Source organism: Scleropages formosus, chromosome 2, assembly GCF_900964775.1.
Source record: "Scleropages formosus chromosome 2, fSclFor1.1, whole genome shotgun sequence".
NCBI classification, from domain to species: domain Eukaryota; kingdom Metazoa; phylum Chordata; class Actinopteri; order Osteoglossiformes; family Osteoglossidae; genus Scleropages; species Scleropages formosus.
This window is the reverse complement of record NC_041807.1, coordinates 31,831,380-31,846,073: the sequence shown is the minus strand read 5'-3', so window position 1 is coordinate 31,846,073 and position 14,694 is coordinate 31,831,380. Positions and strand designations below refer to the sequence as shown.

Here is a 14,694-nt window from a genome sequence, read left to right as displayed (position 1 = left end):
ACAGCACTGCAGTACCAAGAAACAAACTACAAACTTTTGTCCATCAGTTTACTATCGGCAACTGTAATTACAAGGAGAAATGTACTAAAGCAAAGCATTGATCAAGCAGAATGATGTTATGCGTTTATTGCGAGATGCTCACCTTGTTGGACACACCACTGCAGCTGGGCAAGAATGTCGGCCAACAGGACCTCACTAAGGGGCTCATAAAAATGCGTGAACACGTCGCAGATGGCATACAGCGCATGGTTGCAGGTTGTGGTCATCCATTCCGTTTTCTAAGAAGGTTAAACAGGCCTTTCACCAGCCAGCTACTGATCAATGAAACACTGACAACTGTATACAAGCTAAGACAAACAGGTTCATGTGTCGCAGCTTTTTAAAATTCAACCTGCAACATAGGTCTAATTAATGACAAGATGCAATGTCCTTGTGTGCCTCACCTCAGTCTGCTGCTCGGGAAGCTTCATATTATCGAAGATACGGAAGATGATGCGGAACAGGTCATGCCACCAGTGTTTCTCGAAGGTGTGTCCGTAGCTTTTCATTATCTCAAACATCACCGTGAGACCTCTGGAAATAGGCAGAACCAAAGACTTGCTTGTGCAACTGGATATCAGCTAACGGACAAGAGTATGTTGACCATATGTTGCGGTCCAGAAGTATTTGTAATTAGTGTTTTTTTTTGATACCTTCTACCTGAAAATCTTTTACATACAATTTTTAAATTTATCAACATTGGAAAACTAGAAGTTTCAATGTCAGTAAAATGCAAAAATTACTACTGCAGGTTTAGAGAAACATCAAGTGATACAAGATTACAGAAGAGCTAAACATATGATGGCAACAATTAAAGAAGATGGTATGCTAAATCCAATGCTGGGATTAAGTGTCAGCTTCTGTACCTTGTGCGCACATCCAACTTGCAGCGGTTGATGATGCAGGACAACTCAAAGAGAATTGGAAACCAGCCTCGAACCCACACCCGGTCACCTGGGGCCACATTCATGTCATCACTTGTGTATTCCCGAAGGGCCTGAGATGGGCAGGAGTAGAGGATTTTTTTTTTTTTTTTTTAAATCATGCATTTGCTCTGCAGGGACACAGAGTCGAAACAAGTCAAGTAACAAATAGTGAGAAATGTGCTGACATCCACAAAGGGTAAATAGGACTCACTATCTCTCACACTTTCCCAAAACATACATCACTACACAGGGGCCTGCACAGTACAGTACTAACCTGAGGCCTGTCGGACACGTATCTGGCGCAGTGGCGTATGAGGCGGATGGCCTCCATGCTGGTGTCAGGAAAGGCCGCATTGCACACGAATTCAGACAGACACTTAACTGCATCCTGAAAGGAGTCAATGGCAGCAGCAAAATGCTCCTGGAAGGTGTGCACTGTCACAGTGAAGGATGATAATGAAGAAAATTAAAGAAAACCTTCACCAGCCAGTTACTCATCAATTAAACACTGACAACTGTATGGAGTCCAGATTAGCGCTCTCATGTACACGCACACACAGTCAAAAGATGTGGAAGAATGCCAAATTTTCATTGTCTTCAAAAGCAGCTAGTGTTAGAAATATAAATAGAGCTAATGAAAGCCTAATATATCCAGGGCACTCACTGACGATATGGCCTGTGGTCTGGAAGGCCAGCTCCACAATGGTTTCGTCATGGTCTGAGGCGGCCTGGTGGAAAACGGAGAAGATGTTCTTCCATCCAGAACGAATGTTGGCTGCTTGGGAGTTCACCATCTGGGCCACACAGCGAATGACCATGTCACGGATGGTGGGTGACCTGGAAAAAGGGGGGAAACCTTGAGAACTTGAGCAGGGCCAAGCTAATTACAATGCAACATCAAGGTGGGTTAAAACTGAGAACAGCAACCTCCAGCCTCATGGAACACACCCAAGAGTCTGAACATAAAATAAGCTTTCTACTGGTCTGTTGCTGAAACAATATGACACTGAAATGCTTTTAGGGGCTAGTAGAAAACATATCACAGTAAAAGTCTGTTTATGATTTCTTGGTGTGTTTGTAGTGCCATCATAAACATTTTCACAAAGTCATGAATCAAACTAAAATGGATATGGGCACTTGGAAAACATAACTAATGCTAATATTAAACATGAAACTCATACATGAAATAAATTTTCAAGCTAAAAAGACAATGGTTATTTAAATGGAAATATTAAGATAAAAGTTTAGAAATTTTCGCAGGAAGATTTTACTTCACAGAAAGACCACTGTCACATTGCAGTCGTGCTGCCCTTGTTCAGGTCCTCTACCTGTTTTTCTTCATGATGTGCTCGAAAGGCCGCAGGAAGTCCTTCTGGAAGCGAAAGTTGGCCAGCTCTCCTTTTTCCAAAAATTTCATGGACAGTTGCCGTAGGGAATCCACAGCAAAGATGGCCACATCCTCATTGGGGTTACAGCCCACCTATCCAGGACAGAGAAGTACAAGTTTAAACAGAGCTCATACCTTTTTGTACTGCTACGTAATTACGTATGCTAAGTACAATTTAGTGTGGATGTTTGGAAAAATTGTCATATGCATAGCTTTCAGAATTACTACTTCTGCTTTTGACAACAGAAGCAAGCATGTACCTTGTTGAAGTGGTCTCCGATGACCTGCCAGATGCGGGACCACTGCAGTCGGATTCGGTTCATGTTGTAATAGGAGATCTCCACAATCTTCTGCAGGCTAAACATCCGGGGCTGGTGTGGGGATGCCAGCTCGTCCATGGACACCGCACAAAGCCATCGCACAAAGTCCACTGGGATTCAAAACCAACTCAGTAAGCTGTGAACATGTCTTTTACTGGAACATGGCATGCAGGTGACGCTGCAACCCATATCAATCAATGCAACATCACATTCAGTCACAAAGTAACATCCCAAACAATATGAGCACTAAATACCTACGTTCTTGTTACCGACTGAGACAACTAATTACAAGTTTTATGCTGACATGTATTTCAGACATAATTCTACACATACCTATGGCATACCCATCCAGTCGTGTAGAGCCAGTGAAGATTCTAGAAAATAATGACATTTCTGAATAGTAACTCAATATTCTTTGCCGTATACTAAATACATATGGTTATTCAGAGTTTTCATCTAAATTCATCTGAGCACAGAATGCTGTCTTACCGGTCCACAGCCACCACAACACTCTGAGAACTGGTCTCTCCAACAGACTCCTGGATTTGGGCCATCTGGCGCCTGTCTTGTCCTCCAACAAAGGTCCCTGGAACAAATCACTGAATTGTCCATCTCCATTGCATCTCCAGTGAAAGATTTCCATCAAACTCTGACAGTCTCACAGCCTCATCTCCAGTTCCCAGAGCCTAGTGGTCCAACCCACCTAAACCCAGAGGCATAAACTCCTCGCCTCCAGGGGGAAATCCCTTGATGGCCCCTTCCTGGTCACGGACCATGCCTGAGATATAGCGGGTTTTCACCCCCGTGCCTATCAGTTGTGCCAGCTCCAGTTGGCTGATGCAGCGCAAGATCTGTTGGGGGTCAGAGGCCATACATGTTCAACACAACTCCCTGCAACACAGCTGTTTTAGAATCAATTTCCACAAACATGCCAAGGTTCAAAATGCCCAGAAACTTGAACCAAATTTTGCACACAATGCATTACCTATCTAAGAAAAAAAAAAATTTACTAAAATAATTTACATTTGGTGTTGAATTCACCCCACCTCATGCCAGGAGTTGCCCAAGTAGTTGCCATCAGTGTGGGCCACGGTGATCAGCGTCTTGATAGTGTCAATGTTCTTCTGCTTCATCTCTGTGATGCTGGAACTGGCAGTCAGCAGCGTGAAACGCGCGAGGGCTTGGACATACGCGTCCCTCTCAAGCTGCAATAGAGACGTGCAGACTTAACACATGGCAAGATGAAGATGTGCTATACTGTTCATGATTCAGTATTACAGCAGGACAACTGCTTCCACACTGTAACATCCATAAACTGCAATGTTCCCTACAGATGGGAGGCAAGTATGCTCCTCCATTGTGTCACACTAGTTGTTTGTGGTGAAAAATGAGAAATTTCACTGCGGCTTTTGAGGTGTTGAGACGGTCATATTTTCAGACTTCATGTCCTGATTTACCATGTTAGACATTGCTTCATTTTTCACATTTTGTAAACTGTTGGCAGTTTAATAGGTTTTTAATTGTGGGATAGCAGAAAAACCATTTCTTTTAATTAGCTGCTTTGCTAAGAGCTGAGTGTGCGCGTGGGTTTACAGATGCAAATACACCCCCTGCCAACCCCGGTGCCACAACATACATCAGACGAAACACGTGTCTATATTGTTCCATTGGTGAGTGTGTTGTACTTTGACAGAAAGATAACTGAGAAACAGGAAATACAGATTGTATTTGGCAGGTGGAACTTTAAGAGACCACTGGGAAATCCAGATCAGAGGCTGACCTGCATGTGGAAGATGCAGGCAATTCTAATCGCACAACGAATGCCCTCTAGGCACAGAGATGCCACATCCTGGTCATCGCAGTCCTGCAGGCCCACACTGAAGGCAGCCAGCAGAGGTGTCCAGGCCAACTGGAAAACAAAGAGTCCAGGAGTTGAACCTGTTAACTTTGTTATTGAGCCTATCAGCAAGTCTAAGAAAGCAGACTGAAAACACTTCCATCTGATACCTTCCTGGTTAACAAATTAACAAAATTTATGAAGCTGCTGGGACTGCAATAAGAACAGGGACTGTGGGATACCTTGAACATCGGCCTCACATGCTCCAAGTGGGTGGCACTGAAGAACGGTGCCTGGGCATGGCTGACTGCTTCCATCAGAGCCTTGGCTGTCTTTGCCATCTGCTCCATCTCCATGTTGTAAAGCAGCCTCCTTTGCTTCTCGTTGGCCACACCTGCACAGGGAACAGCACAAACACCTACTCTGACTGCCCACAAAACAGCTGTAAACCAGCTTTGAATGAGCCTTTTAAGGAATTCTGCACATTTGAAAGTCAGTTATAAGCAATCTCTAATCTACTACCTAGTTTTCAGAACTGCAAAAAAATAAGAGCATTAAATAATGAATCCAATAACAGATTCAAGTGAGGCAAAGAACACTGTCCCACCCCTACCAACTTACTCTGCTTGTTAGATTTGGGAGTGATGGTATACTCTTTGCTCTCCTTCATGGAAATCTTCTTTCCTGCAATCTCGTCATAGATGGCAGACAGGTACTCCTCAGGCAGGTCCTTGCTGTCATTGATCCCACGGTTCATTTTGATGTATTGCTCCTTTGTCATCTTGTTCTTCACCTGCATATAAACAAGTTCAAGATGAAGCAAACTTCACAGTGTGGAGCAGTTGAGAGAGTAATGAACTGGGAAGGTATAAAATGATGGAGAAGTAAGGAGAAGAAATAGCTTTCACAACTTAACATATACTGAATCATTCTGAATGTAAAACAAACCACCAGGAGACAGGAAAAAACAGAGTATCACCTGAGGACTGTGCAAGTCTGTGGTCAGCATGATGATTGAGTAAGCCAACACGTAGGCTGTGTCTGCACTGGCGAAGAGCGTCTGCCTGAAAAAGTAAGGCCACCAAGGGCTTCATGTTCACTACACAAGTACACAATTGTGCACAGACGTACACAAACCCTGTACACTTCTCCCTGCCTCACAGCTCACCCCTGGTTGCACTCGAGGTATCTAGCTGCAAACTTCTCCATCAGCCTATCAATCTTCTGAGCTTCGCCTGGGAGCCGGAAACCCTCCAGAAAGGCCCGGAGAGCAGAAACAAAGTCTCGCCCACAGAAGTCCAGCTGGTCCACGTAGCAGTACATCACCTCCTTGTTGAAGCGTGCATTCTCTCCCAGAAACTCGCCCACTTGAGTCTCCAGGGATTAGACAAGATGGGAGAGAAACGTCATGGCGGAAGCAAAACAGATGTATTGAGTCTAGGTCTGTGGTTATGCTGTTCTTCCCTTGACCATGATCTGTGATAATGTCTTTTCATAAATGGGATCCAAAGCTGAATGTAATGCACATTAATTGACATAAGGGACAGATTGTCTAATAAGCAAAAAATTAAACTGATCCATAATTCAGGAAGTACAGTGGGCCTTACTACTACTACACCTAGCAGATAAATCAGTAATGGAATAGTATGTTTGCTTACTTTGGAGGTAAATCATGGCCTGGGCTAAGTGAGCATACAGAAATAAGTTCAACTGTCAGTAACAGCATGAGCAAATGAAAACCAGCAGCTTTAAGAGAGTTAGAGTAATTTCTACTTGTGTTTTAGACATATTTGGTTTGAATATTCCAAACTGAGTGTGACATTTCCTCATGTTAAAGAACATGCAGTGACTAGAACTGAGAATGAACTAATTCTGCATGCTTTTTGCATGAATACAGTAAGACTTTTTGAAGTGGAGTAAGCAGAAATTAATGTGAAGGACTGTGTGCCTCAGGAGGACTAAAACTACAACATCAGAGACCCTCTGTGAGGCATGAACATAGCAAGGTCAGGGTGAAACTCACAGTATCAAGCCGCTCCTCCTGGTGGAGGAACCGTGCAATGTCCTCTGTGGTGGTTCCCAGCATACCTTGCTCCTGGAGGTACTGAATGCCTCGCTTTGGCTTCTTGTTGAATCTGAAAACCACAGAAGGATCATAAACAATATCAGAAAATTAACATACAAATCTCTGAGGAACAATGTAAATCCAGTTTGCATGAGTAATTTTGAAATATGCACAAAGTGTACAGAATCAACTACTGCAGAGCTAGTTCAATAATAATACAAGATTAGACATACTACTTTCTTGTACTAAAAGGATTACAAAGTTAAAGCACACAGCACTAAACACAATCAACTTTACAGAACTAGTCTAATGGAAAGGACGTGTTTAAAATGAGTAAGCAAAGAATCAATTTTTCTGTAACGGTGAATCAACTTGGACTTCATGAGTCAGCTGACTGGCTTACAGCTCAATGCCATGCTCTATGATCTCCTTCTGCTGCTTGATGACTTCATACTGCACTGGGTGGTCTGGGTGTGAAACCTGCACCCCTGAGGATACCACGGAGTCTGGGGAACTGGCACTGTCCCTACGAGTAGCCAGGTTGTCTGGAAGTTTACCATCTGCACTCTCCCCCTCTGCTGGACGTTCCTGGCCTGGGACACACACAGACGATAGTAAAGAGTGTACAACTATCAGGGCATATAATGTAAGCACTTTAGGCATTAGTTCTAGTGCACAAAAACACGAACACATGACTGAAGCAGGGGACAGCTATCATTCAGGTGTGACACGATGGACATAAGTACTACTTAATATAAAGCGTATTTCATTATCAGCAATTTCTTGGTAAATCAAACATGGTCATTACTTTTAGTATGCGCACTGCATATCTTTCACAACCATTACTGATGTATGCATGTTCACATATGGATAGGTTACTCATAACTACATGCAGAACTATACACAAAGCCCTGGCATACCAAGGTTGGTCTGCAGATTGGGGTTGACATATAGGTCCTTGCTCCACTCCACCATGCACTTCAGGATGGACACCAAACATTCAAGCCCCTTCTTACGCAAGCTCAGCTCCTGGGATTTAAAAAAGAAAATACTGGATTCACTGGCAGTGTTGGCAACACACAAAAATATATGGTCTGGAACAGGCCAAATCTTTGTGTTCTTCAAAAATTATGCTCACCTGTAAAGGGGTCATTCCCAGTTCTTGGCCACTTCTGCCCTGGGCAATCTTGGACAGGTCATTGACCAGCCGCTCAAAAATGTTGGCCGCATTCAGGTCACAGTCATAGTTGACATAGATATCCACAACACACTGAGCATCTGGGGTGCCAGAGAAAGCCAACAATAGAAATTGGGGATTAACCAAGATAAACACAAGAGCACAGGTCTTTTTCTCGGTGTATTATGAAATTATGTTTCTGAACTCAGAGAAAGCAAGAAAAAGTTTAATCTGAAATCTAATTTGATAATTGGTACAAAGTATCTGGTACAGGAGAGAAAGCAGCAGCAGCTTCTAGTGTTAGCACAAAATGCTGCAAAATTTAAGACTGACCATTAGACTCATCAAGGGAGAGTGACTGGTAATTTTTTTTTTTTTTTTTACCTGCACAGATCCGGGTGAGAGTCTGAATCACCATCCACTTGTGCTCAAAGGAGCTGGAAGACGTCTCCAAGATAGTCAGAAAAATCTCTCTGAAGAACACCTGTTATAAAATAAATAGGAAACATCAAATAAAATTCAGACACACACTGCCTACCTAAGCTATCAGAGTACTTGTGTCCATCTTTGAATACTTTTAAAACTTCCTGCCATCTAGTGGAAAGGACAGACAGAAAATAACTGCAGTTATGTATTTTAAAATGTTTTCAGTTGCAAGATGTGAACTTCCTGGCTACTTTACCTCGATTTGCATCTTCAGATGAACCTTAAAGTGTGAAAGCAGAGTGAGAAAGATGGCGAGCGAAAGCTCGAAGACCTCGGGCACGGAGGATACGCCATTCTTGGACAGTGCCACACACAGGTACTGCTTGATGGCATTGATGAACATGTCGTGCGTGCGGAAGACAGGTCCAGCACTCTGCAACACTGACAGCAGCAGCTGCAAGGAAACCACCTTGGAGCGGAGCTCATGGGACCTGGTAGGAATGTAGCGCCAGAGAACTTTCACTGCATTCTACAATGCAATACTGTGTGCTCCTGACATCAATCTAGCACAGTACACAGAAATACTCATTTCCGTAATCTTCTGATCAGTAGAAAGAAAATTATAGCCCACTCAATGAATCACATAAGTCTTCCTGCATTCTAGAATTGTTCTGCGATGCAAGGAAACAATACTTAACTAGTGGCTTAACTAAGGGATACTGGGTTTAATTTAAAATTAAATAGGGAAGGGAATGAGCCATGTGGGCAAACTCACTTAGGGTCTGGAGGACCATCTGCTAGCGGCCTCATGGACAGCTTGCACAGGGTGCGGAACACCAGGAAGGCGTCTTTCTGCAGGATGTGGGAGAAGCGGGTGATGGTTGGGGCGCCCTGCGTCACCTCACCATCCTGGGCCGACAAAAAGGATGTGAAGGACAAGAGGAATAAGCTAATGAACTACAGTACTGAAAAAAGGAGCAGGAAACTTCGAGTGGCTTCTTTTCCCCCTCAGCTATGATCAGACAGATATTTAAGCCTTTCTAACACAAGTAAATTCACAGCAGGCTCATGTATCTAAATATGCAGAATGAAAAATATCAAAGTTTACGTGCAGAAGCATTATGAAACAGCACAGATGACGGGGGGGGGGGGGGGGGGGGGGGGGGGGGAGAGACACTGCTGCAGATCGGAGTGATGCAACATCAAAAACCAGAACTGACTGCATCACAGATCAAACAGCTAAAATAATTTCAATGGAAGTTTATTTACATTGACATTACGAAAGCCAACTTGGCTCATATCAGATCACATGATAATATAACGCACCAGGATGTCTGTGGAGGATACAGAGGTGTGGTCTTCCACCAGGCCATTCATCTGCTGGGCCTCGGTGCCACCAGGAGAGGGACCCAGCTCCAGCTCGGACTGCTCGCATTCAATGTGGGGGAGGTGCTCAGGATCTGAGGAGGCACATCTTACTGAATCCTACTGTCAAACAATAGTAGCTCAGCTTCAAAGGATACATGAATTTACTGTGCTGGAAAATGGTTCATTCAGACAAGCATTTTGAGTTTATGTTTAAGGTGGAATGATGAATGAATGTCAATCAAATAGAAATATAGTGAAATTTCTATGTAGTGATACAGCATACAGTGGGCTACATATATTCCACTCATACATCTTAGCATCCATATGAATTATCTATCACACATAACCTGAAGGACCATGCTAGAATCATGTGCCCTGACACTCCAATGAGGCCTGTTGCACTGTAGAAGGCATGTGAGGTACAATATCTGAAGCTCGCACCTGGCTCAGCATCTGGCTCTGAACTGTCCTCCATCTCTGGATTGTCTTCCACCATTACTCCTGGTTTCTGATGTGGTTCTGACTCATGGTATGTTTCTGTAACATCCAGCTCATTCCTGGGTGGAACCACCTCCTGCACTTCTGAAAATTCAATGGTCATTTTAACATTAAAAAAATTAATAGCCTGTAATGACATAGAAAATGTTAATCATGGCAATTACAATATTCCAAGTATGCAAGTCTTTCCCACAAAGCAGAGCACCTACGCAAACTAAGAAGGGGTAACCACAGAGTTCCATGTTCTGAGCTGCCTACTTATTTTTATCCAAGACTACAGGCTTCATTAGGGTGATCTAACTTGCCATTTGCACGGTTCTTCCCACAGCCATTTAACTGGCTGCACGTGTTACTGCAAGTAATGAGTAGACCACAGCCATCTCACAAACATACGGCATCGTGAGCAAATTCACTGTGTTCACTGGGCCTCCTCTCCGTTGTTGACTAGTGGCATGGTGGAGACTTGAACCCAGGTTCCTATTACAGGTCACACAGTAATTTCCATCTCTGCAGAGGTGATACCTACATGTTTTACTGAACAGTTACTATGCCTTTCTTCCAAACTGATCTAGCAATTCACACCTGGAGGAGGGGTAGCATTCTGGTGACATGTCACAGCAGCTTCATCCTCCTCAGCTCCATGAGTCTGAAGGTGGCCATCAAGGGATGTTGTTTCACCTGAGACTTGGGGTGCGCTGCTCTGTTCGGACGGTCGGATGACAGGTGAGGGAGACCTGTTCTGGTCCCTGGAATGGCTAGGTGTAGTGGTGGCAGACAGGTGTCCTGGGATAGAAGAAGGGTGTTGGCGCAGCCTTTGCCTTTCCTTCTCCATCTCCCGGGCCTCTAAAACCTATGAGAGCAGAAGAGGAAGTCCCAAAACAGCCCTCCCTCAAGTACTAATCACTGTCAAACAGGACTGTTGCCACTGACCGCCTGCGTCTCCATGCGGGTGAAGATAACATTGAGCATTTGTGTGAGCGTGGCTTTGGCTGTGGTCTGGTTGATGAGGTTGCGGCTGGCCAAGTAGATGTTATAACAGGTGCGCACCGTGAGCAACACCGTGCCCTCATGAATCTCGATGTGAGGAGATGTTACTGCCGTCAGGAGGGCCTAAAGAAATAGGGCCAGAAAAGGAAGAACAGTTAATCTGGGAATGTATCCATTTATGCACTGTATTTACACGTGCTGCCCAAGATGCATCCATAAGAGATGAGCTTCTCCAGAGGGAAGGCACCAAATGTAAATATAGGCAAGTAAAGCTTTACCTGGGCATTATCTGTACCTATTCAATAAAATCTTTATAGATAACAGTCTGTCATTAAAATGGACTTTGGCCCATCACCTGAAGATGTCCTGTACGATACCACAGTGCCACGCATACGGATGTTCACACTGCAGTACAGAGAAAAATCACATCAAGGTCGCTGCAGAAACAAAAATACTTGAGACAAGTAAGACAGGTAGGAGGAAGAAGTGAGAGGAATCAATCGCTTTCCATCTCATATGGGCACCTGACCTGCAGTGAGGTCCTGAGAAAATCCTCTAATGACCTGAAGCACTAGAACAAACCTCCTTACAGTGATTGTGAATGAATGAGCGCAATAATTAAGTATACTGTTGACTCCAGAGCAACGTGTTAGCAGAAAACCCACGTCAAGAAGACTACGATGCATCACAGCGGACCTCCACATGCAGTCAAACCGCAGGAAACTTCCTCAAAAACAGAAAAATGGCCACATTCCAGCACTATGCATGTGTTACCTTAGAAAACTGGCTGAACTGCATAGTTGTCAGACTGCTACTCAACAGCTACAGACATCTCACCTGAGATCATCACTGTCAAACACCTTAGCAGTACAGAGCAGCGCAATGGAATATGGCAACGCAATTTTGACAGAGGTCTAAAGCTGCCCTGCAAGTCCTGCGCTCACCTTGATAATCTGCAGCTGCACCCCCTCATCAGTCTGTGGCCCCTGGAAACAGTTACAGATGGTCTCCACCAGACGGTCAATGAGCCGCTTGCCTGGAGCGCTGCTGTCAGGCGCGTTGCCCGTGATGTGTCCATAAGCGATGAGCTTCTGCAGAGGGAAGGCAAGAACGTCAGCACTGTTCAGGAGATTGTGCACAGCATGTAGCGGCTACTCCAACACTGCTCTGGTTCATCAGTCCATTCCCTAAGCTGAGGGGGACTTTAGAGTACACCACAACCCTGAGAAAACCTCTTAAACATACAGTACTGTGCAAAAGTAACACTTAGATGTTTCACAAAAATATTTGTTTTAGACGGTCATTTGTTTTCTGCATTAGTGTCAATGGGAAAGAGCATATTTTAGATTTTCAAGCATTCCTTTTGCAAAAAGTTACAGTATTACAGTAAGGGTTTTGTATGTCATTAAAGAAAGAAAGTACACACACAGAGTCTGAAACCACTTATCCCAAGCAGGGTTGCGGTGAACCGGAGCCTAACCCGGCAAAACACGGCACCAGGCCGGAAGGGGAAGGGACACACCCAGGACGGGATGCCAATCCATTGGAAGGCCGCCCAAGCAGGAGTATAAAATAAGAGCATTATTTTCCGAAGCATTCTCACTTGACAGCCCCCCCCCCCCCCAAGTGCCTAAAACTTTTGCACAGTACTGTATATACTCCTGTTCAGTTTCTGATACATGTGGTCATCCACTACAATCAACCCATGAGTTTGTCTGAAAATACTAGAACATTAAGTGCATGTGCATAGATTTCAATATGGTTTTAAACATCTGAATAAGAGATTCGGCATACAACAATTTTCTAAGCAATAGACAACATAAGATTTAAGTTGCTTAATTCAGAATTTAATCTTTCTACTTGCAAAGTTACCGATGAGCATGCAGGGCGAAAAGCCCGTAAAGTCATCAGCCAGTGGATACATGAGGACCTCGGGGAGCCGAGCTGCGGATTTAGGAAGGCGGGTAGTCTCCATACCTGTAAACAGTCCAGGGAGGTGCTAACGATGCGTGGGGACTTAGACTGACAGGCCAGCTCGAAGGGGAGCACGTACTTATCCGCCTCAATGTAGTTGGCTCTGGGTGGAATAACAGTGCCATCTCTGCAATGCCCACAACAAGATCTCATTATCTTATTTCAATTTGTGAAGACATCAACCAGCAATAAAACTGGGAGCAACCAGCTCTACTCAAAGTGCAAAAGGCCAAAAAGGTGACGAGAAGAATACTACAGCGGCACTCATCCTATTCAAAACTTCACTGTGACTTTCCAAAAGGTACTGTACCACAGCAGTCTACATTTACGATACATTTATTCATTTAGCTGACGCTTTTCTCCAAAGCGACTTACAATGCTAATGTTACAATTATTTACCTATTTACACAGCTGGGTAATTTTACTGGAGCAATTTAGGCTAAGTACCTTGCTCAAGGGTACTACAGCCAGAGGTGGAGATCGAACCTGCAACCTTTGGATACAAAGGCAGTACATCTAATTACTAGACTACCAGCTGTCCCCTACCTGTACTCTAAGAAGTGAAGAACATATAACACAGTAATAACAGAAGATGAAGGAGGAGGAAAAAATAAAAGATAAAGATACTAGTATTAATTCAGACAATATGACCACCCGTTTCATCAACTGCACTAGTATTCCGCACTGGGAGCTGTGTCACTGGAATGCCAGTTTGTCAGTATGATATACAGATATATATTTACAAAGAAGACAATAACCTGTACATGTTTTATACTTACTTCTGCTTTTCCAGTTCAGTTTTAATTTCATCTAGAAAAGAAAAAAAAAAAAAAAAAGCTTGCTTATGGTGTGTTCTGAATATTTTGTACTATTGACCAATTAAGATTTTCTGACTAACCAAACACTGAAAATAAAGTTTGGACAGCTATGAGCACAGAATAGAAGTAAGAGGTTACCTATGATTCCTTACTTATCAAGGGCAAAAAGATAACATTCAAAAGCAGAGCATAATGTCAACAAGTAGTATTATCAGCTACTCAATTTCTTTCAAACCATTATTTTTATTTACATACCTTTTAAGACCAATCTCTTAGAAAAATTTTCTATTACTCAATGAACTTTCTCTGAATACATTTTACAAATCAATACCAGTTACAAGTGGATCCTGAAACCAAGTTTCAGTTGGCACGTTTCTGTCCAAAGTACAACAAAATTGCAAACAACACTAATCACCGGTACATTAGTGTTAGTCTGCAGGTGGTCTCCTAAAGTGCACTCCAAATGAAATAAAAACCACTACAAATGGGAGCCTGTTAGAGTAGTATAATTCTTTTTACTATGGCAACTAAACATACCTGGCTCTCTATTCTTTAAAAAGTTCTTTAAAAACATTCCAGAACATATGGGACAAAAATAATTGAAATGAAACAGAATCTGCAGCAATGTTATGACACAAGGTGGATCTTCAGTGTAAGTGAAGTGAGCAGCTTTTCTGCTCAACATATTGCTGCCAAAAAATAAAAGATAAATAAATTTTTGTTGCACTGTTACTATCACGGTAAAGCACTAATGACCAAACATGTAATTCTCAAGACAATTTTTGCCAAATGCAGACATGTTAGGGATTGACATCAATTTAAAAACGTACACACAATTCATATCCACTGAAAGTTTTACTAAGTGTGACATC

The 14,694-nt window shown here is 43.2% G+C and overlaps 1 protein-coding gene across 2 annotated transcripts in view; it reads right to left on the bottom strand.

Moving 5' to 3' along the window:
* Nucleotides 1-14,694, bottom strand: part of arfgef2 (ADP-ribosylation factor guanine nucleotide-exchange factor 2 (brefeldin A-inhibited)) — a 28,810-nt gene that overhangs the window by 11,318 nt on the left and 2,798 nt on the right. The window contains exons 2-31 of one of the 2 annotated variants that reach the window (XM_018737758.2): nt 13,784-13,814; nt 13,008-13,131; nt 11,975-12,121; nt 10,974-11,153; nt 10,626-10,893; nt 9,987-10,127; nt 9,504-9,637; nt 8,953-9,086; nt 8,434-8,668; nt 8,136-8,235; nt 7,713-7,852; nt 7,495-7,603; nt 6,978-7,167; nt 6,533-6,644; nt 5,678-5,883; nt 5,489-5,573; nt 5,131-5,302; nt 4,752-4,903; nt 4,453-4,581; nt 3,719-3,877; nt 3,376-3,523; nt 3,162-3,258; nt 3,006-3,046; nt 2,613-2,782; nt 2,294-2,445; nt 1,630-1,802; nt 1,240-1,400; nt 906-1,036; nt 444-573; nt 143-278 (exon numbers count right to left, since the gene is read on the bottom strand). In XM_018737758.2, coding sequence (XP_018593274.1) covers nt 143-278; nt 444-573; nt 906-1,036; nt 1,240-1,400; nt 1,630-1,802; nt 2,294-2,445; nt 2,613-2,782; nt 3,006-3,046; nt 3,162-3,258; nt 3,376-3,523; nt 3,719-3,877; nt 4,453-4,581; nt 4,752-4,903; nt 5,131-5,302; nt 5,489-5,573; nt 5,678-5,883; nt 6,533-6,644; nt 6,978-7,167; nt 7,495-7,603; nt 7,713-7,852; nt 8,136-8,235; nt 8,434-8,668; nt 8,953-9,086; nt 9,504-9,637; nt 9,987-10,127; nt 10,626-10,893; nt 10,974-11,153; nt 11,975-12,121; nt 13,008-13,131; nt 13,784-13,814 — 4,287 coding nt within the window. The remainder of the gene's footprint in view (nt 1-142; nt 279-443; nt 574-905; nt 1,037-1,239; nt 1,401-1,629; nt 1,803-2,293; nt 2,446-2,612; nt 2,783-3,005; nt 3,047-3,161; nt 3,259-3,375; nt 3,524-3,718; nt 3,878-4,452; nt 4,582-4,751; nt 4,904-5,130; nt 5,303-5,488; nt 5,574-5,677; nt 5,884-6,532; nt 6,645-6,977; nt 7,168-7,494; nt 7,604-7,712; nt 7,853-8,135; nt 8,236-8,433; nt 8,669-8,952; nt 9,087-9,503; nt 9,638-9,986; nt 10,128-10,625; nt 10,894-10,973; nt 11,154-11,974; nt 12,122-13,007; nt 13,132-13,783; nt 13,815-14,694) is intronic. The other variant, XM_018737759.2, reaches the window with a different exon arrangement.